The sequence below is a fragment of the Bos javanicus genome, chromosome X (assembly GCF_032452875.1).
Source record: "Bos javanicus breed banteng chromosome X, ARS-OSU_banteng_1.0, whole genome shotgun sequence".
NCBI lineage: Eukaryota > Metazoa > Chordata > Mammalia > Artiodactyla > Bovidae > Bos > Bos javanicus.
In genome coordinates this window covers 98169627-98192432 of record NC_083897.1, presented here as the reverse complement: position 1 = coordinate 98192432, position 22806 = coordinate 98169627, and the positions used below count along the sequence as shown (strand labels likewise).

Here is a 22806-nt window from a genome sequence, read left to right as displayed (position 1 = left end):
TCCAAGGAGTAAGCATCTTTTATTTATTTTCTTTTTTTTATTTATTTTTTTTTAAAGAATTTTATTTTTTTATATATTTTTTTCTTTTTTTTTTTTAATTTTTTATTCCTTTATTTCTCATGTGTTCCCCATCCTGAACCCTCCTCCCTCCTCCCTCCCCATACCATCCCTCTGGGTCATCCCAGTGCACCAGCCCCAAGCATCCAGCATCGTGCATTGAACCTGGACTGGCATCTCGTTTCATACATGACATTTCGCATGTTTCAATGCCATTCTTCCAAATCTTCCCACCCTCTCCCTCTCCCACAGAGTCCATAAGCCTGTTCTATACATCAGTGTCTCTTTTGCTGTCTCGTATACAGGGTTATCGTTACCATCTTTCTAAATTGCATATATATGCGTTAGTATACTGTATTGGTGTTTTTCCTTCTGGCTTACTTCACTCTGTATAATAGGCTCCAGTTTCATCCACCTCATTAGAACTGATTCAAATGTATTCTTTTTAATGGCTGAGTAATACTCCATTGTGTATATGTACCACAGCTTTCTTATCCATTCATCTGCTGATGGACATCTAGGTTGCTTCCATGTCCTGGCTATTATAAACAGTGCAGCTTTTAATTTCATGGCTAAAATCACCTTCTGTAGTGATTTTTATGTATGTGTGTATATTCTATAACTTCAATCATATTTACCTGATTTTCTAACGGCCATTTGTCTGAGGTTCATCTTTGGTTTCTTGTTTTAGGGTATGTGTTTTAATTTCACTTATTGCCATAACGAACCACTTGTGGAGTCTTCGTTCCTGACCAGAGATCAAGCCCTGAGTCTTTGGAGTGGGAACACTGACTCCAAGACCCTAGACTGCCAGAGAACTAACCCTAGGGGGTATCAAATAGTGATAACTCCCACAAAGGAAACCATTTGAATACAAGATCAGGCATTACCAAACCACCTGTGCAGGATGCCTCATCTAAACAACAAATAAAACAAAAATACAAACCCAATCATCAACAGACAGGATTACCACCTCACTCAGCCTTTCCCATGAGAGTAAAAACAAAAAAAAAATTCAGCATAAACCTCACCCTATATGAAGCTTACACAAACTATTGCACCAATCTTAGAGAGGCAGAAACCAAAAGGAGGAAAGAATTCAGCCTTGAAGCCCAGGGAAAGGAGACTTCAAACACATTAAGTTTAAAAAAAATAATGAAAAGGCAGAGAAACACTGCACAAATGAAGGAACAAACTAGAAACACAGTAGTCCAAATAAGTGAAGAGGAAACAGGCAAACTACATGAAAAAGAATTCAGAATAATGATAGTAGAGATGATCAAAAACCTGAAAACAGAATGTAGAAAATGCAAGAATCAATTAACAAAGACCTAGAAAAATTAAATAATAATAAAAACAACACTATCACTGAAAGTAAAAATACTCTACAAGGAATCAATAGCAGAACAGCTGAAGCAGAAGAATGAATCAGTAAGCTGGAAGATAAAATGGTGAAAATAACTTATGAAGAGAAGAATAAAGTAAAAAGAATGAAAATAATTGAGGATAGTCTCAGAGAACTCTGGGACAATATCAAACACACCAACATTAGAATTATAGAGGTCCCAGAAGAAGAAGAGAAAAAGAAAGGGTGTGTGAAAATTTTTGAAGAGATTATAGTTGAAAATTTCCCCAACATGGAAAAGGAAATAGTCAACCAAGTCCACGAGGCTCAAAGAGCCTATGCAGGACAAACCCAAGGAGAAACATACCAAGAAACATGCTAATAAAACTAAAAAAAGGTTAAACACAAAGAAAAAAATACTAAAAGCACCAAAGGAAAAGTAACAAGTAACATACAAGGGAAATAACAGCTGATCTTTCAGCACAAACTCTGCAGGAAGGGAATGGCAGGGCAGTATAATTAAAGCACTGAAAGAAAAAATCTACAACCAAGATTACTCTACCCAGCATGGATCTCATTCAGAATTGATGGAGAAATCAAAAGGTTTTCAGACAAGCAGAAGTTAAGAGAATTCAGTACCACCAAATCAGCTTTACAACAGATGTTAAAGGGACTTATATATTCAAGAAATACAAAAGAAGAAAAAGATCTACAAAATCAACCCCCCCAAAATTAAGAAAATGGCAATACAAACATAGATATTAATAATTACTTTAAATACAAATGGATTAAATGCCCCAACCAAAAGACACAGATTTGATGAATGGATACAAAAACAAGACCCATATACATGCTCTCTACAAGACACCCACTTCAGACCTAAAGACACATACAGACTGAAAGTGAGAGGATGGAAAACTATATTCAATGCAAATGGAAAGCAAAAGAAAGCTGGAGTAGCAATCCTCATATCAGACAAAATAAACCTTAAAATAAAGAATATTACAAAAGATAAAGAAGGACACTACATAATGATCAGGGGATCAATCCAAGAGGAAGACATAACAATTATAAATATCTATGCACCCAACATAGGAACATCTCAATACAAAAGAAAAAAAATAACAGACAGAAAAGGAGAAACTGACAGTAACAGTAATAGTAGGAGACTTTAACACCCCACTCACACCAATGGACAGATCATCAAAACAGAAAACTAATATGGAAACACAAATCTTAAATGATACATAAGATGAGAATCTGTCCTTGACTGACAGCTGACAGCCAGTGAAGGTTCAAACGCTCAATGAGAAGCAGCAGTAGGAAAGCCTGGGCACCAGGCATGTCATTGAGCTATGATGAGTGGCTGAAGGGCATGTTCCTGCCAGTTAGGGCTAACAAAATATGGTCCACTTGAGAATGGAATGGCAAACTACTTAGTATTCTTGCCTTGAGAACCCCATGGACAGTATGAGAAGGCAAAAAGATATGACACTGAAAGAGCAACCCCACAGGTCGGTAAGTTCTCAGTATTATATTGGGGTAGAGCAGAGATATAGCTACAGAAAGAATGAAGAGTGTGAGCCAAAGCGGAAATGACGTCCAGTTCTGGTTGTATCTGGTGGGGAAAGTAAAGTCAGATGCTGTAAAGAACAATATGGCATAGGAACCTGGAATGTTAGGTCCATGAAGCAAGGCAAACTGGATACGGTCAAACATGAAATGGCAAAAGTTAACATCGATATTTTAGCAATCAGTGAACTAAAATGGACGGACATCTGAGAATTTAATTCAGATGACCATTATATCTATTACTGTGGGAAAGAGTTCCATAGAAGGAATGGAGTAGCCCACATAGTCAACAAGAGAATCTGAAATGCAGTACTTGGTTGAAATCTCAAAAATGAAAGAATGATCTTGGATAGTTTCCATGGCAAACCATTCAACATCAGTAATCCAAGTCTATGCCTCACCCTCTAATGCTGAAGAAGGTGAAGTTGAATGACTCCATGAAGACCTACAAGAACTCCTAGAACTAACACCAGAAAATATATCCTTTTCATCATAGGGGACTGGAATGCAAAAGTAGGAAGTCAAGAGATACCAGGAATAACAGGCAAGTTTGGCCTTGGAGCACATAATGAAGCAAGGCAAAGGCAAAAACAAAGCAAGGCAAAGAATTTTGCCAAGAGAATGCACTGATCATAGCAGACACACTCTTCCAACAACACAAGAGAAGATTCTACATGGGCATTACCAGATGGTCTGTACAGAAATCAGATTGATTATATTCTTTGCAGCCAAAGATGGAAATGTTCAATACAGTCAGATGAAAAAAAAAAAAAAGAGAGAGAGATCTATAATTGACCGTGGCTCAGATCATCAGCTTCTTATTGCAAAATTCAAGCTCAAATTGAAGAAAGTAGGGAAAAACACGAGGCCATTCAGATACGACCTAAATCAAAATCTTATAAGATTATAAGGTGGAGGTGATAAAGTGATTCAAGGGACTAGATTTAGTAGACAGAGTGCCTGAAGAACTATGGATGGAGATTCGTAACATTGTACAGAAGGTGATGACCCAAAATCATTCCCAAGAAAAAGAAATTTAAGAAGGCAAAGTTGCTGTCTGAGGAGGCCTTACAAATAGCTGAGAAAAGAAGAGAAACAAAAGGCAATGGAGAAAGGGAAAGATATACCAAACTGAATGCAGAGTTTCAGAGAATAGCAAGAAGAGATAAGAAAGCCTTCTTAAGTGACCAATGCAAATAAATAAGAGGAAAATAATAGAATGGGAAAGAGTACAGATCTCTTAAAAAAAAAAACTGGAGAAGGGAAATTTTCATACAAAGATAGGCACAATAAAGGACAAAAATGGCGAGGACCTAACAGAAGCAGAAGAGAATAAGAAAAGGCGGCAAGAATACACAGAAGAACTGTACAGAAAAGTTCTTAATGACCCAGTTAACCACGATGGTGTGGTCACTCACCTAGAGCCAGATATCCTGGAGTGTGAAGTCAAGTGGACTTTAAGAAGTATTACTATGAACATAGCTAATGGCGGTGATGGAATTCAGGTTGAGCTATTTCAAATCTTAAAAGATGATGCTGGTAAAGTGCTGTAGTCTTTAGGCCAGCAAATTAGTAAAGTCAGCAGTGGTCACAGGACTGGGAAAGGTCAGTTTTCATTACAATCCCAAAGAAAGGCAATGCTAAGGAATGTTCAAATTACTGCACAATTGCACTCATTTCACATGCCAGCAAGATCATGCTCAAAATCCTTCAAACTAGGCTATGGAAAATGTGAACTGAGAACTTTCAGATGTACAAGCTGAATTTAGAAAAGGCAGAGGAATGAGGGATCAAATAGCCAACATAGGCTGGATCATAGAAAAAACCAAGGCAATTCCAAAAAAATCACATCTACTTCTGCTTCATTGACTATGTTAAAGTATTTGTGTGGATCACAACAAACGGTGGAATATTCTTACAGAGATGCGAATACCAAACCACCTTACCTGCCTCCTGAGAAACCTGTATGCAGGTGAAGAAGCAACAGTTAGAACCAGACACGGAACAACGGACTAGCTCCAAATTGGGAAAGGAGTATGTCAAGGCTGCATATTGTCACCCTCTGCTTATTTAACTTATATGCAGAGTATATCATACAAAATGCCAAGCTGGATGAAGCACAAGTTGGAATCAAGATTGTGGGGGAAATATCAACAACCTCAGATATGCAGATGATACTACTTTAATGGCAGAAAGTGAAGGGAAACTAAAGAGCCTCTTGATGAAAGTGAAAGAGGAGAGTAAAAAAGCTGGCTTAAAACTCAGCATTCAGAAAATGAAGATCATGGCATCCAGTCCCATCACTTCATGGCAAATACATGGGGAAACAATGAAAACACTGACAAACTTATTTTCTTTGGCTCCAAAATCAATGTGGACAGTGACTGCAGCCATGAAATTAAGGGACACTTGCCCCTTGGAAGAATGGCTATGAAAAACCTAAACAGTGTATTAAAATAGAGATATCACTTTGCTGACAAAGTTCCATATATAGTCAAAGCTATGGTTTTTCCAATAGTCACGTATGGATATGATAGTTCAACCGTTAAGAAGGGTGACTGCCACAGAATTGGCACGTTCAAACTGTGGTGTTGGAGAAGACTGTTGAGAGTCCTTTGGACAGCAAGGAGATCAAACCAGTCAATCTAAAGGAAATCAACCCTGAATATTTAGTGGAAGGACTGATGCTGAAGCTGAAGTTCCAATATTTTGGCCACGTGATTCAAAGAGCTGACTTACTGGAAAAGACCCTTATGCTGGGAAAAATAAGGGCAAGAGAAGGGGGGACAGAGGATTAGATGGTTGGATGGCATCACTGACTCGACATGAGTTTGAGTAAATCAGGGAGATAGTGATCAACAGAGAACCCTGGTGTACTGCAGTTCATGGAGTCGCAAAGAGTCGGAAACGACTTAGCATATGAACAACAATAACAAATTTGTCCTTTACTTGCCTAGTGGGACACAATTCATCTACAATCCTTATTAGAGCCAGACAACATGCTGAAGGTCAAGGAATTAATGAAGGGAGTCCAGGTTTACCAGAGGATCCTCCTTTCTGCCACACTCACAGGCAGTGGTAAGACTAAGTTGTTCAAAGTACCTTCTCACAGTCTTGCTTGACAGTGAAGACTATAATAAAAAAGAGTTTCCAAATGGTTCTCCAAATGGAGAATATGTTGCCTCCACAATTTAGAGATGACACCCCTCAAAAGCAGGAAGTACTTTTGGAATGAAAATGATGCCCCTTTCCCTTGGCAACACAATTCTCCTAAAAGAAAAGGTGGGGGGGGGGATGAGAGAGTCAATTCCTAGGTAGGTTGATAAAAAGTTTGTGGTCCCCGAAGAGGAGCAAGGGGTCTGGGGCTCTCAAAGAAGAGATAAGGATCTGGAATTCTCAAGGAGGAGGAAAGGATGAACTTTTTTTCTACATTCCTTTTTCTTAGTAAGGATTATATAACAACAATGTATCCTGCTTGAGGACACGTTTCTCCTTCTTGAGAACCTTCTGACTAGTCCTGTTATCTTAAAAAGTATATTATGGGAGTGGGTCTGGTAAAATCATTCTACTGTTAATTCTAATCCTGTCATCTTAAAATGCAAATTGTGGGAATGGGTCCAGTAAGATCTTTACAACCTTGAGACATTCTTTTGATTTATTTCAATAACCAATTAAAAGTGTATAGCTCCCTTGCTAAGACTAGCGAGGGGGGCCCTTTCTGATGACTATGTTAGAAGCTATCTCTGTCCCTTTTTATACATTATTAAAACTCTGTTACACAAAAGCTCTTGAGTGATCAAGCCTAGTGAATGGTCCCGAAGCTAAATCTTCTTCTTCAGAGATCACAAATCCAACATTTTTCACTGTAAGCTATCATCTTGGGGGCTCATCTTCGTCTGGGATCTTCAGGACAAGGTAAGAACACTAAGAGTTCTAACCCTCTGTTTTCTCAGTATACATGTTTTCTACTTTACTTCACTAACACTAGGGTGTGACTGTGTGAATGAACGACATGCCCTGTGCAAAGCAAGTGACGAGCCCTGGTGCCTCATAATCACTGAAGGCAGCCCCAGAAAGGGGCACCTTGTCAAGGGTTTATACAGACCTGCCAATGCCAAGAGACTCCCAACATACCTGCGAGGGGAGCAGCTAGAAAGGGGCAAAGCGTGTGGGCCGAACTTTCCTTTCTCAGTCACCTTTTCCTGGTCTCTTTGACCATTTAGTAATTGCGTGGGGAATTAGAACTACTAACCTAATCTGATTCCTAGAATGTCGCTGTTCACTCTTGTCATCTCCTGTTTGATAACTTCCAATTTGCCTTGATTCATGGACCTAACATTCCAGGTTCCTATGCAATATTGCTCTTTACAGCATTGAACCTTGCTTCTATCACCAGTCATACCCACAACTGGGTGTTGGTTTTGCTTTGGCTGCATCACCTCATTCTTTCTCGAGTTATTTCTCCACTGATCTCCAGTAGCATACTGGGCACCTATAGATCTGGGGAGTTCATCTTTCAGTGTCCTATCTTTTTGCCTTTTCATACTGTTCATGGAGTTCTCAAGGCAAGAATACTGAAGTGGTTTACCATTCCCTTCTCCAGTGGACCAGATTCTGTCAGACACTCCACCATGACCCGTCCATCTTGGGTGGTGCCACATGGCCCCGAGGAAACATATGTGCTGACAAAGCAAAGACTTTATGGGAAAGAGCACCCGGGGTGAGAGCAGCAGGGTAAGGGAACCCATAAAAGCTCTGCCACAGGAATGCCTTAGAAGAAAGATTCCTAATAAGGCAGGAATCCCTTAGAAGAAATGGAGTAGCCATCATAGTCAACAAAAGAATCTGAATCACAATACTTGGATGCAATCTCAAAAATGACAGAATGATCTCTGTTCGTTTCCAAGGCAAACCATTCAATATCACAGTAATCCAAGTCTATGCCCTGACCAGTAATGCTGAAGAAACTGAAGTTGAACAGTTCTATGAGGACCTACAAGACCTTCTAGAAATAACACACAAAAAAGATGTCCTTTTCATTATAAGGGACTGGAATGCAAAAGTAGGAAGTCAAGAAACACCTAGAGTAACAGGCAAATTTGGCCTTGGAGTACAGAATGAAGTGCAGCAAAGGCTAATAGAGTTCTGGCAAGACAAGGCACTGCTCATAGCAAACACCCTCTTCCAACAACACAAGAGAAGACTCTACACATGGACGTCACCAGATGGTCAACACCAAAGTCAGATTGATTATATTCTTTGCAGCCAAAGATGGAGAAGCTCCATACAGTCAGCAAAAACAAGACCAGGAGCTGATTGTGGCCCAGATCATGAACTCCTTATTGCCAAATTCAGACTGAAATTGAAGAAAGTAGGGAAAACCACTAGACCATTCAGCTATGACCTAAATCAAATTCCTTATGATTATACAGTGGAAGTGAGAAATAGATTTAAGGGATTATATCTGATAGAGTGCATGATGAACCATGGACGGAGGTTCAGGACATTGTACAGGAGACAGGGATCAAGACCATTTCCCCAAAAAAAGAAATGCCAGAAAGTGAAATGCCTGTCTGAGGAGGCCTTACAAATAGCTGTGAAAAGAAGGGAAGTGAAAAGCAAAGGAGAAAAGGAAAGATATACCGATTTGAATGCCGAGTTCCAAAGAATAGCAAGGAGAGATAAGAAAGCCTTACTCAGCAATCAATGCAAAGAAATAGAGGAAAACAATAGAACAGAAAAGACGAGAGACCTCTTCAAGAAAATTAGAGACACCAAGGGAACATTTCATGCAAAGATGGGCTGAATAACGGACAGAAATAGCATGTACCTAACAGATGCAGAAGATATTAAGAAGATTTGGCAAGAATACACAGAAGAACTGTACAAAAAAGATCTTCACGACCCAGATAATCACGATGGTGTGATCACTGACCTAGAGCCAGACATCCTGGAATGTGAAGTCAAGTGGGCCTTAGAAAGCATCACTATGAACAAAGCTAGTGGAGGTGATGGGATTCCAGTTGAGCTATTTCAAATCCTGAAAGATGATGCTGTCAAAGTGCTGCACTCAATATGCCAGCAAATTTGGAAAACTCAGCAGTGGCCACAGGACTGGAAAAAGGTCAGTTTTCATTCCAATCCCAAAGAAAAGCAATGCCAAAGAATGCTCAAACTACCACACAATTGCACTCATCTCACATGCTAGTAAAGTAATGCTCAAAATTCTCCAAGCCAGGCTTCAGCAATACGTGAATCGTGAACTTCCAGATGTTCAAGATGGTTTTAGGAAACGCAGAGGAACCAGAGATCAAATTGCCAACATCTGATGGATCATCGCAAAAGCAAGAGATCCAGAAAAACATCTATTTCTGCTTTATTGACTATGCCAAAGCCTTTGACTGTGTGGATGACAATAAACTGTGGGAAATTCTGAAAGAGATGGGAATACCAGACCAGCTGACCTGACTCTTGAGAAACATGTACGCAGGTCAGGAAGCAACAGTTAAAACTGGACATGAAACAGTAGACTGGTTCCAAATAGGAAAAGGAGTATGTCAAGGCTCTATATTGTCACCCTGCTTATTTAACTTATATGCAGAGTACATCATAAGAAATGCTGGGCTGGATGAAGCACAAGCTGAAATCAAGATTGCTGAGAGAAATATCAATAACCTCAGATATGCGGATGACACCACCCATATGGTGGAAAGTAAAGAAGAACTAAAGAGCCTCTTGATGAAAGTGAAAGTGGAGAGTGAAAAAGTTGGCTTAAAGCTCAACATTCAGAAAACTAAGATCATGGCTTCTGGTCCCATCACTTCATGGCAAATAGATGGGGAAAGAGTGGAAACAGTGTCAGACTTTATTTTTCTGGGCTCAAAAATCACTGCAGATGGTGATTGCAGCCATGAAATTAAAAGACGCTTACTCCTTGGAAGGAAAGTTATGACCAACCTAGACAGCATATTAAAAAGCAGTGACATTACTTTTCAACAAAGGTCTGTCTAGTCAAGACTATGGTTTTTCCAGTGGTCATGTATGGATGTGACAGTTGGACTATAAAGAAAGCTGAGCTCCGAAGAATTGATGCTTTTGAACTGTGGTATTGGAGAAGCCTCTTGAGAGTCCCTTGGACTGCAAGGAGATCCAACCTGTCCATCCTAAAGGAGATCAATAGTGGGTGTTCATTGAAAGGACTGATGCTGAAGCTGAAACTCCAATACTTTGGCTGCCTGATATGAAGAGATAACTCATGTTAAAAGATCCTGATCCTGGGAAAGATTGCCGGCAGGAGGAGATGGGGATGACAGAAATGGTTGGATGGCATCACCAACTCAATGGACATGGGTTTGGGTGGACTCCGGAAGTTGGTGATGGACAGGGAGGCCTGTCATGCTGAGATTCATGGGGTCGCAAAGATTCAGACACGACTGAGCGACTGAACTGAACTGAACCTAACCTAATCTGATGAATTATAGACTTCCAAGGGACTTGTGATCCATGCTGTTACTGTGTACTTTTACTTAGACTGCCTGTATGGAAGCACCTAGCCTTGCTAAGAGCCGAAAGTTACTGTATGGAAGAGCCTAGCCTTGCTAGGAGCCGAAAGTTACCAAAGCACGTTTGGCAGCAAGGCAGAACTCTAGCTCCAGGAATGTCTCTCAGGCTAGAGGGCACTCTCTTGGCTGCCTGCCTCAGGGGCCAATGACCTGAAAGTGAGTCTTTGTCATGGCTGTGTCTCGGATCTATATGGATAGAAGCATTGCTGGTGACCATGAGGTTTTTGAGGACACAGATCGGGAAGTGCAGGATCTGGTCTGATTGGAATTGCAATGGGCTTCTTCCTTCAGTAGTGCTAGCTTTTAGCAGATAAGAGAAAGTGCTCCACTGGCTTCTGTCTCAACTCCTTAGATATTTCTTTTGAGGAGTCTGTGGAAATGAACTGGAAGGATTGGCCCTAGTAACTCAAGGACAAAAATCACTTTTTCCTCACTGGCCACCCTCCACTACCTCTTTTGCCATCATATATACTGATATAGCAATAACTCACCACTTCTACTGTGGTCAGGATTGTACTCAGAAATGTGCACAGGCACATGGAAGACAGATGCTTCCCCTAGCAGCTGTAGCTTGGGAAACATTCCGGGAAAGCTATACTGCTTCACCCCAGGTGGTATCAGTGGAAAAGGGTAAATCAAACAAGGGTCTTGGCGGTATGGAACTAGAAATCAATTTGGGATGCCATCAGGTCTACTCCTGGTGCATTTCCACCCTACCTCGGTGGCAGAACCAGGAGGGATGAGTATGATGCCTGTGTTGGTAAGGGGCAGACTAAGTCCAACCAGGGAAGGAAAGCTTCAGTGGAAAGTCTGTCCATATCCCCATCTAGAGCAGGGAGGGACACCTCCAGAGGAAAGAAGCCAAGGCTGTGGATACCACTTTTTTCTCTCTTACAGATGGGAGCTAGCAGTTCCAGAAACACTCCTTTAAAACATATTTTAAAGAACTGGGACAAGTTTGATCCCCAGAATTTAAAAAAGACACTCCTGATATTCTTCTGTGATACTGAACGGCCATGGTATCCTTTGGAAGACAGGAATGCTGGCCTTTGAAGGGTCTCATAATTATAATACTGTTTTACAATTAGTTGGTTCTGTAGAGAACAAGAGAAATGGGTATAAATGTCTTGAAGGCAAGGGAAAGAGGGAACACGAAATAGCTCTCCTTCCTATTGGAAGCCAAGCAGTTCTCATAACAGAACCACTTTGTCAGATGCATTCTTGAAGGACTAAAATGAGCATTCACTAAGACTTTAAACTATGCTGACCTTAAACTATGCTAAGTTGACTGACATAGAACAGGGGGAGAAGGAAACTCCTGGTAAATTCTTAGACTACAAGAGGCTCTCTGTAAGTTTACTGATGTTGATCCCAAAAGGGCAGAGAAGGAATGATCTTAAAAGATAGATTTCTCACTCAGTCAGCTCCAGATATCCACCATAAGTTATGAAAACAGGCATTTGGACCAAATAAGTCTTAAGAAAAACAGTTACAGCTGGCTCAGACAGTATATTACAGTAGAGAATATGAGGAGGAGAAACAACAACAGAAAAGAACCAAAGGAAAGGCCCAGGCTCTAGTGATGGCTATGAAAACTTCTATGAATCAGCCTGAAGAGAAAAACGCCCAGAGGAAACCAGGTGAAAAGGGATGGGCTTGTTATTACTGTGGAAAGGAGGGGCATCTCATATGAAGTTGCCCTCAGGCATCTAAGCTGCCCCTGTTCCATGTTCAGTCTGCAAAGGACCATAGTGGATAAGAGACTGCCCTCGAGGTGCAGGCCCCAGGGGTCAGACTCTCAAGACAATCAGGACTGAAGGTGCCTTGGGGTCCCCACACAAGCTCCCATCCTAATAACACCTGAGGAACCCCAGATATTAATAACTATGGCGGGCCAATCAGTCGATTTTCTTTTGGACCCTGAGGCAACTTTCTCAGTGCTCACTCAAGCCCCTGGTCCACTTTCCTCCCAATCCACTACTGTAATGTGACTGTCAAGATGAGCCAAATGCTATTATTTCAGTCATACTTTAAGCTGCAACTGGGACTCTGCTGTTTTCTCAGGAGTTTCTGATCCTGCCAAAGTCTCCCTCACCCCTTTTGGGGAGGGAAGGCAATGGCACCCCACTCCAGTACTCTTGGCTGGAAAATCCCATGGACAGAGGAGCCTGGTAGCCTGCAGTCCATGGTGTCGCTAAGAGTCGGACATGACTGAGCGACTTCACTTTCACTGATCACTTTCATGCATTGGAGAAGGAAATGGCAACCTACTCCAGTGTTCTTGCCTGGAGAATCCCAGGGACGGGGAGCCTGGTGGGCTGCCGTCTATGGGGTCGCACAGAGTCAGACATGACTGAAGCGACTTAGCAGCAGTAGCATACTGAACAAGGTCCAGGCCTCTGTTTTCATGAATATGGAACCTGCTCTTTTAACTGAAGAAAATGTAAATCATAGAGTGTGGGCTGATAGAAAAACTGTGGGTTGAGCACAAAATGTTGTTCCTTTCCTTATCAAGCTCAAAGACCCTCACTTATTTCCACATCAAAAACAGTATCCATTAAAGCCTGAGGTTAAGGAAGAGTTAAAACCCATCATTGAAAATTTAAAGGAACAGGAGCTATTAATTCCTTGTAATAGTCTATGCAACACTCCTATTTTGGGTGTGAAAAAGTCAAATGATAAATGGAGACTAGTTCAAGATTTATGAATAATAAATGCCTAATCCTTATACTTTATTGTCTGAAATTCCTGAATGAGCCAAATATTTTTTCAGTCATTGATTTGAAGAATGCTTTCTAGAGTTAAACCTATACTATACCATCCTCTACCTATGACTTTAAGACAACTGAGAGGATAATCCTCTTGGGCACTACAGGCTACTGGCACATTTGGATTCTGGGTTATGGGGAAATTGCCCAGCCTTTAATGAGGGCTTGAACTATCCCCCAAAGAAGGGACTGTCTCTATGACAGTTTTTGCACACAGATATTGTCTTAGATCCTAAAGCCTTAGAATTAACTATGTGACTCAGCTTTCAGCTTTTCAAGAGACATTACAAGAACCCCAGGAGGTGACCCCTGACCCAGCTGACACAATCGTTCTAACTGCCGTTTCTGTGGAGCACTCCCTTCCTCATCAATTGAAGGTTTAACATGGTTAGTTTCTCTCATTCATGGAAAGGACTTTCTTCAAGTCTGCAAATACCTTCACCAACAACAATCATATCTGATGCCTCTTCTTGATCTCATTACATCTAACAAGCCTAAGAGGGACTGATAACATATTGTGCCTTAATTATGGACATAATGTAACTTTTAATATTGATTATGTTTTAACTTGGTTTAATGACTATTTTGCCTTAGATCTGTAACTGTATAATGGGATTTGTTTCTAACTGTCTGAAAACTTTTAAGTTACAAATAGTTGTCCAGGCTCCTACAAGTGCCACAGCCTCCTCCAACTATTACTTGGGGCCCCTGGATCAGAGACACTCAATATGAGGGTTAGGAGAATATGTTGCCTCCACAATTTAGGGATGACACTCCTCAAAAGCAGGAAGTAGTTATGGAATGAAAATGATGCCCCTTTCCCTTGGCAACACAATTCTCCTAAAAGAAAAGGGGGGAATGAGAGAGTCAATTTTTAGGTAGGTTGATAAGAAGTCCATGGTCCCCAAAGAGGAACAAAGGGTCTGGGGCTCTCAAAGAGGAGATAGGGGTCTGGAAGAAGGAAAGGACAAACATTTTTTCTACATTCCTTAGTCTTAGTGTGGGAGACCAGGATTCGATCCCTAGGTCAGAAAGATCCCCTGGAGAAGGAAATGGCAACCCACTCCAGTACTCTTGCCTGAAAAACTCCATGGACTGTCTGCTGAGAAGCCTGGTAGCCGACAGTCCATAGAGTTGCAAAGAGTCATGACTGAGCGACTTTCACTAGTCTTGAGTGAGTGAGTGAGTTAAGTCACTCAGTCATGTCCGACTCTTTGTGATCCCATGGACTGTAGCCTACCAGGCTCCTCCCTCCGTGGGATTCTCCTGGCAAGAGTACTGGAATGGGTTGCCATTGCCTTCTCCAGGGGATCTTCCCGACCCAGGGATCAAACCCGGGTCTCCCGCATTCCAGGCAGATGCTTTAACCTCTGAGCCATCAGGGAAGCCCTCACTAGTCTTAGTAAGGATTATATAACAACAATGTATCCTGCTTGAGGACAAGTTTCTCCTTCTTGAGAACCTTTTAACTAATCTTGTTATCTTAAAATGTATATTATGGGAGTGGGTCTGGTAAAATCTTTCTATTGTTAATTCTAATCCTGTCATCTTAAAATGTAAATTGTGGGAGTGGGTCTAGTAAGATCTTTACAACCTTGAGACATTCTTTTGGTTTACTGTAATAACCAATTAAAAAGTATATAGCTCCCTTGCTAAGACTAGTTAGAGGAGCACTCTCCATCCCCCTTCTGATGTCTTTGTCAGAAGCTTTCTCTGTCCCTTTTTATATTTTAATAAAATTCTGCTACACAAAAGCTCTTGAATGATCAAGCCTGGTCACTGGTCGGAAAGCTAAATCTTCTTTGGAGATCACGAATCTGACATCATTCACCATAAGCTGTCGACTTCATGGCAAATAGATGGTAAAAAAATGGAGACAGTGGCAGATTTTATATTATTGGACTTCAACATCATTGCGGACGGTGACTACAGCCATGAAATTAAAAGACACTTGCTTCTTGGAAGAAAAGCTATGACAAACCTAGATGGCATATTAAAAAGCAGAGACATCACTTTGTTGACAAAAGTCCATATAGTCAATGCTATGGTTTTTCCAGTAGTCATGTACAGATGTAAGACCTGGACCATAAGGAAGGCTGAGTACCAAAGAAGTGATGCTTTCGAACTGTGCTTCTGGAGAACACTCTTGAGAGTCCCTTGGACAGCAAGGAGATCAAACCAGTCAATCCTAAAGGAAATCAACCCTGAATATTCATTGGAAGGATTGATGCTGAAGCTCCAATACTTTGGCCACCTGATGCAAAGAGCTGACTTATTGGAAAAGACCCTCATGATGGGAAAGATTGAGGGCAGGAGGAGAAGGGAGCGACAGAGGGTAAGATAGTTGGATGGCATCATCGACTCAATGGACATGAGCTTGAGCAACCTCCAGGAGATAGTGAAGGACAGGTTAGCTTGGCGTGTTGCAGTCCATAGGGTCACAAAGAGTCAGAAATGACTTAGGGACTGAACAACAACAAGCCCATATGCACAAATCCAACTTTCGCATTAACATTGCAAAGCTCATTACATGGGAGGGGCATTGCAGCATGAGTAAAATAGAAGTATTAGAGAGGGTTTTGATACATAGATACCTTTGGTCTTGTGTCTACAACATACAAGAACTGGCTCCCTGGATTTGTCTGGCGAATAGCCTCTAGCAGGAGTTCATCATCTATGCAACGAGTATAAAATCCAGATAGAGGCTGGCTACAGCGGCAAATGGCAGCCTGTAAAGAAAAATGTTTGTCAGTTGAGTGATCATATTTACAGGTGGTAAAAAAATCCTCCTTGTTCCCATGTTCAGTGAGTAGAAGAGGATGAGCCAACTCAAGATAGTGAAATAAAAAAAATATGTAGCCCTGAAATCCAGCATTTCAGTAACACTGAGCTCAGCTTCCTTCCTCCCTCCCCACTCCAGCATGTGGGCTGTGTTACTACAAACTGTTGCTCAGATAGTCTTTTCTTTCTTCTACATGGCTAAGATTCCCAACCCAGTCTTGACAAATCCAGACTACAAGAAAATCACATCGTGAGGTTTTTAATAAAATTTTATCTATTTTTAGTATGTATTAGGCTAGTATTTTTTCTGAAATTTTCTTGCTTTTTATAGTCCCAGTGATATCACCCATATACCAGAGGCTCACTTAAGAATTCAAGATAGAACAAAGATCTAGAGTTTCTTAAGAGAACAGAATTCACTCATTTTAGGAGTTAATGCCAAATCATAGTACTGGTTTGTTTAAAGCCATTTCAATATGAAAATAGCACAGCTATGTAGCAGGTACATCTAATAATGATGAGTTAATGAACTGCCTTACATTTTGGTAGTGTTGTTATATAGTCTGCTTACTTCAACAGTTTGACACAGACAACCACTTACATTACTATACTCTTTAGCACTTGAACACCTGAGAACTTGACTATTTGTCTAATTCCAGATCTCAGAGAGACCACAAGAGGCAAGAAGTCTCTTCTTATGGAAGGGGACTCAGAGGAGTCAAGTGCTTTCCCATAAGACCCTAAATTATATGAAAAACAGTGAGAAAGAATAAGGAAATCTGTGTTATAGTGAGAGGCAACAGTCTACAAATATCCTTCCATATGACTGTTCCCATTCATTTAACAGTTACTTGCCATCAAGCAGGAGCTGGCAGAACAGGAAAGAAATAAATGAACACACTACAAATGCCACTTAACATCTACATAGCACTTTAAAATTTACAAAGTACACATATATTTTTCCTGATATGACCCACTTAAAACCCCTCAAAAGTACTAAAGTTCAGAGAAGTAACATGCTTGACGTCACAAAGCTAGTAAGTGACAGTAGTGTGACTTAAACCCAGGTCTTCTAGAGCCAAGTTTAGTTCTCATCAGAGAAGTTTTGTCAACTCACATTGTTCTCTTTGTAGAGGTAGGACAGCACAGGCACACGTTCTTTACTTCTGAACTTTGAACTTCCAACCACCGTTCCCAATGTAACAGATTTAGGAATCACTATTTCAAGAGGGTAGGTACTGCATATCTAAAAGAAAACAAACTCAATTTTTTAAACTTAATCTTCTTACATTTTTTTTTACCTGCTAGCAGCAACAGGTTGGAATAGCACTCAAGCATTAGCTATCCATTATCTATAAGCTAGAATCATCGATTCCTCAAAAATAAGAACAAAAATATCCTTGACGTAAAAAGCTCTTCCAAGTATGCTATTATTTTCTAGAAATGAAAATATTGAGATATATAAGAACAAAATGTACCTTAAGAATAACTAACATTATAGGTGGAAACATTTTGCACATGTCACATTGCTAGAGGAGTTGAAGCATGTCCTATGTGACTCCACTGGGAAAGGGCAAAACCTTCAACTTTTGTTTGGTTTTCCCCAGACTTTACTCTTTTTCCCTTTGTTGATTTTGCCTTCTATATTTTCACTGTAATAAATCACAGTCACAAGTGACTATATGCCAGGTCCTCCTAGTGAATCAATACACTTGAGAGATTCTATACTTGGCCCAGAAATCTTTCTGGAGATCTAGGCTAAAATGCTTGATATCAAATACCTGATTTTTTAAATCACCTTAAACTCACGTCTAAAACTAAAGATACTGTCTGACCCTCTTCTTGTGATCCTTATCTTGCTAACATATCCATACCCACTTGGGTCACCTAAGCCAGAAACCAGGAAACCTGGGATGCCTACTAAACTTCTCCCTCTTTCTCCCAGCCACATTAATGTGTCACCAAATTCTTTAACTTCTACTACCTAAAAATCTGTTAAAACTATCTCCTCCTCACCATCCATAGCCCTTGCCTTAGTTCAGGTTCTCATCACTTCTCATATCACTCTCCTGCATTCTTAACTCCAGCAAACCAATTCTTCATACTAATATCAAAGTTATCTTTCTAAAATACAAATATACTTACAGACATTTCCAAATCAAAATACTCTTGTGGTTATGGTCCTCAGAATAACGTTCAAATTCTTCAATTTATCCATGATCTGAGTTTATTTACTGACTTCCTTCCTTCTCTCCCTGTATAAGTTAGGATAGAATCCCTTCTCCAGGCTATTCGCCAGCATTTGAGGCTCTTACTGGCATTCCACTTTGAATTCCATATTCTTCATCTATGCTCTCATAGCACCCTATTCTTTAGACTATGAGAACTCTGACTTGGTGTTTTAAATGCATTAGTTACTTAATAAAAATCTTGTTGAATGGCTGAATGTTGAATGAAAAGGAGAGATAATGAGTGGTTTCTTCCCTTTTCAAAACTTTGTTTGCTGAAATACTTCTGTTTCAATTAAGTGAACCAAAATAAAACAATAACAAAATTACCTCATAGTTTCTGTTGGCATCTGTTATAGTCCAGTACCTGTTAGGAATTCCCATACGTCCAAAGTCTGATGTTTGGTCAATCAGCTTCCATCCACTTTCCCTCATGTCTTTTGAGAACTTGGGATTATATGAAAAAGCATACAGATCTTCAGGTAATTCTATAGAAGAAATATAGGCATGAAAATAAGTAATAATGAATGAAACTTAACATCAAATAATGCAATAAAGGCTAGATTTTCTTCTCCCTAAGGGAGTATTTGTCATCAGCCCCTGAAAAGGACAATAATTTGTGTACAAGGCTGCCTTTATTTGTGTACAAGGAATAAGAATTGAAATAATGCTTCAGAGTCTTCTTTTAAAAATATTTATATGATCCCAATGCTGGATAATGGACTGAATTCAATTTTCCAGTTTTAACACACTGAGAAAGTGGTCCTTACCAAAATTTTTAATTGATCTTCAATGTCTTAACTGCAGTATTTGTTGTAACATATAGCAAAACATTAGCAGTGTTCTTGCATTTTGTTTAGTCAAAACAAGTACCTGCTTCTGGCTGATAAACAGCCATCTGTTCTTCTGTCAACCCTACTTCCTCTTTAACAAAATTCAACATATAGTTAATAACTCATTTGATCAACTTATGTGGCAATAAATTGTGGCAACAAATTGATTATGTGGCAATAAAAGAGAAACCAAAGTAAGATGGTAGGCAGGGAGAGAGGGCATCAGAGGGAAGACAAACTGAAACCACAATCACAGACAACTAGCCAATCTGATCACATGGACCACAGCCTTTTCTAACTCAATGAAACTAAGCCATGCCCGTGGGGCCACCCCACACTGATGGGTCATGGTGGAGAGGTCTGACAGAATGTGCTCCACTGGAGAAAGGAATGGCAAACCACATTAGTATTCTTGCCTTGAGAACCCCATGAACAGTATGAAAAGGCAAAAAGATAGGACACTGAAAAGATGAACTCCTCAGGTCAGTAGGTACCCAATATGCTACTAGAAATCAGTGGAAAAATAACTCCAGAAAGAATGAAGGTATGGAGCCAGAGCAAAAACAACACCCAGCTGTGGATGTGACTGGTGATAGAAGCAAGGTCCGATGTTGTAAAGAACAATATCGCATAGGAACCTGGAATGTTAGGTCGATGAACCAAGGCAAATTGGAAGTGGTCAAAAAGGAGATGGAAAGAGTGAACGCTGACATTCTAGGAATCAGCAAACTAAACGACAGAATGAACTCCGTTCATTTGCAAGCAAGCCATTCAATATCACAGTAATGTAAGTCTATTCCCCGACCATTAATGCTAAACAAGCTGAAGTTGAACGGTTCTTTGAAGACCTACAAGACTTTTTAGAACTGACACCCCAAAAAAGCTCTCCTTTTCATTATAGGGGACTGGAATGCAAAAGTAGGAAGTCAAGAAACAACTGAGGTAACAGGCAAATTTGGCCTTGGAGTACAGAATGAAGCAGGGCAAAGGCTCATAGAGTTTTGCCAAGAGAACACACTGGTCATAGCAAACACCCTCTTCTAACAACACAAGAAAAGACTCTACACATGGACATCACCACATGGTCAACATCAAAATCAGATTGATTATATTCTTTGCAGTCAAAGATGGAGAAGCTCTATACAGTCAGCAAAAACAAGACCAGGAGCTGACTGTGACTCAGATCATGAACTCCTTATTGCCAAATTCAGACTGAAATGGAAGAAAGTGAAGAAAACCACTGGATTATTCAGGGATGACCTAAATCAAATCCCTGACAATTATACAGTGGAAGTGAGAAATAGATTTAAGGGACTAGATCTGATAAAGTGCCTGATGAACTATGGACAGAGGTTCATGACACTATACAGGAGACAGGGATCAAGACCATCCCCAAGAAGAAGAAATGCAAAAAGACAAAATGGCTGTCTGAGGAAGCCTAACAAATAGCTGTGAAAAGAAGAGAAGCAAAAAGCAAAGAAGAAAAGGAAAGATATAAGCATTTGAATGCTGAGTTCCAAAGAATAGGAGAGATAAGAAAGCCTTTCTCAGTGATCAGCACAAAGAAATAGAGGAAAACAATAGAATGGAAAGACTAGAGATCTCCTGAAGAAAATGAGAGATGCCAAGGGAACATTTCATGCAAAGATAGGCTCGATAAAGGACAGAAATGGTATGGACCTAACAGAAGCAGAAGATATTAAGAAGAGGTGGCAAGAATACACAGAACTATACAAAAAAGACCTTTATGACCCAGATAATCACAAGGCTGTGATCACTCACCTAGAGCCAGATATCCTGGAATGGGAAGGCAAGTGGGGCTTAGGAAGCATCACTACGAACAAAGCTAGTGGAGGTGATGGAATTCCAGTTGAGCTATTTCAAATCCTGGAAGATGATGCTGTGAAAGTGCTGCACTCAATATGCCAGCAAATTTGGAAAACTCAGCAGTGGCCACAGGACTGGAAAAGGTAAGTTTTCATTCCAATCCCAAAGAAAGGCAATGCCAAAGAATGCTCAAACTACCGCACAATTGCACTCATCTCATATGCTAGTAAAGTAATGCTCAAAATTCTCCAAGCCAGGCTTCAGCAATACGTGAACCGTGAACTTCCAGATGTTCAAGCTGGATTTAGAAAAGGCAGAGGAACCAGAGATCAGATTGCCAACATCCATTGGATCATCAAAAAAGCAAAAGGGTTCCAGAAAAACATCTATTTCTGCTTTATTGACTATGCCAAAGCCTTTGACTGTGTTGATCACCATAAACTGTGGAAAATTCTGAAAGAGATGGGAATACCAGACCAGCTGACCTGACTCTTGAGAAACATGTACGCAGGTCAGGAAGCAACAGTTAGAAGTGGACATGGAACAAGAGACTGGTTCCAAATAGGAAAAGGAGTACATCAAGGTAGTATATTGTCACCCTGCTTATTTAGCTTATATGCAGAGCACATCATGAGAAACCCTGGGGTGGAAGAAGCACAAGATGAAATTAAGATTTCTGGGAGAAATATCAAAAACCTCAGAGATGCAGATGACACCACCCTTATGGCATAAAGTGAAGAGAACTAAAGAGCCTCTTGATGAAAGTGAAAGAGGAGAGTGAAAAAGTTCACTTAAAGCTCAACATTCAGAAAACTAAGATCATGGCTTCCGGTCCCATCACTTCATGGGAAATAGACGGGGGCTCCAAAATCACTGCAGATGTTGATTGCAGCCATGAAATTAAAAGATGCTTACACTCCTTGGAAGGAAAGTTATGACCAAACTAGACAGCATATTAAAAAGCAGAGACATCACTTTGTCAACAAAGGTCCGTCTAGTCAAGGCTATGGTTTTTCCAGTGGTCATGTATGGATGTGAGAGTTGGACTGTGAAGAAGGCTGAGTGCTGAAGAATTGATGCTTTTGCACTGTGGTGTTGGAGAAGACTCTTGAGAGTCCCCTGGACTACAAGGAGATCCAATCAGTCCATCCTAAAGGAGATCAATAACGGGTGTTCATTGGAAGGACTGATGCTGAAGCTGAAACTCCAATACTTTGGCCACCTGATGCGAAGAGCTGACTCACTGGAAAAGACCCTGATGCTGGGAAAGATTGAGGGCAGGAGGAGAAGGGAATGACAGAGGATGAGATGGTTGGATGGTATCACCGACTCAATGGACATGGTTTTGTGTGAACTCTGGGTGTTGGTGATGGACAGGGAGTCCTGGCGTGCTGTGGTTCATGGGGTCACAAAGAGTTGGACATGACTGAGTGACTGAACTGAACTGAACTATGGCAATAACTTTTCCAGAGATGGATGGAGTATTCCAGAACCTTTTACAAAATGCTGGGCCAGCTAACAAATAGCCTCTGAATATAGAATACCAGCAAATTCTAAGAAATTATTCTAGGCCACAGGTAGAAGAAAATGTGAAGGGAAATATAATTCGAATCCAGAGGAAGCTTATGGGTTAGCCACCTGGAGTTCGGCTAGAAGATAAGAAGGTGAGGCCAGAGGAAGTAGGGATAACTGTTTAAACACTCTGATAAATTTCCCTAGTTTGCTAGTTGGAACCAAAGGTAGGGGTAGGAACAACAGGCAAAACATACAGCTTGCAAGGCAACAACAAAAAAATTTTGCTCCAAAGCAGTCTTACTTCCTGAACTGTGGAAA

The 22806-nt window shown here is 40.5% G+C and overlaps 1 protein-coding gene across 4 annotated transcripts in view; it reads right to left on the bottom strand.

The window, feature by feature from the left end:
* Positions 1–22806, bottom strand: part of MTMR8 (myotubularin related protein 8) — a 282801-nt gene that overhangs the window by 199624 nt on the left and 60371 nt on the right. For all 4 annotated transcript variants that reach the window (XM_061410317.1, XM_061410318.1, XM_061410319.1 and 1 more), the window contains exons 4-6: positions 18644–18801; positions 17203–17331; positions 15899–16033 (exon numbers count right to left, since the gene is read on the bottom strand). In XM_061410317.1, the coding sequence (XP_061266301.1) occupies positions 15899–16033; positions 17203–17331; positions 18644–18801 (422 nt within the window). The remainder of the gene's footprint in view (positions 1–15898; positions 16034–17202; positions 17332–18643; positions 18802–22806) is intronic.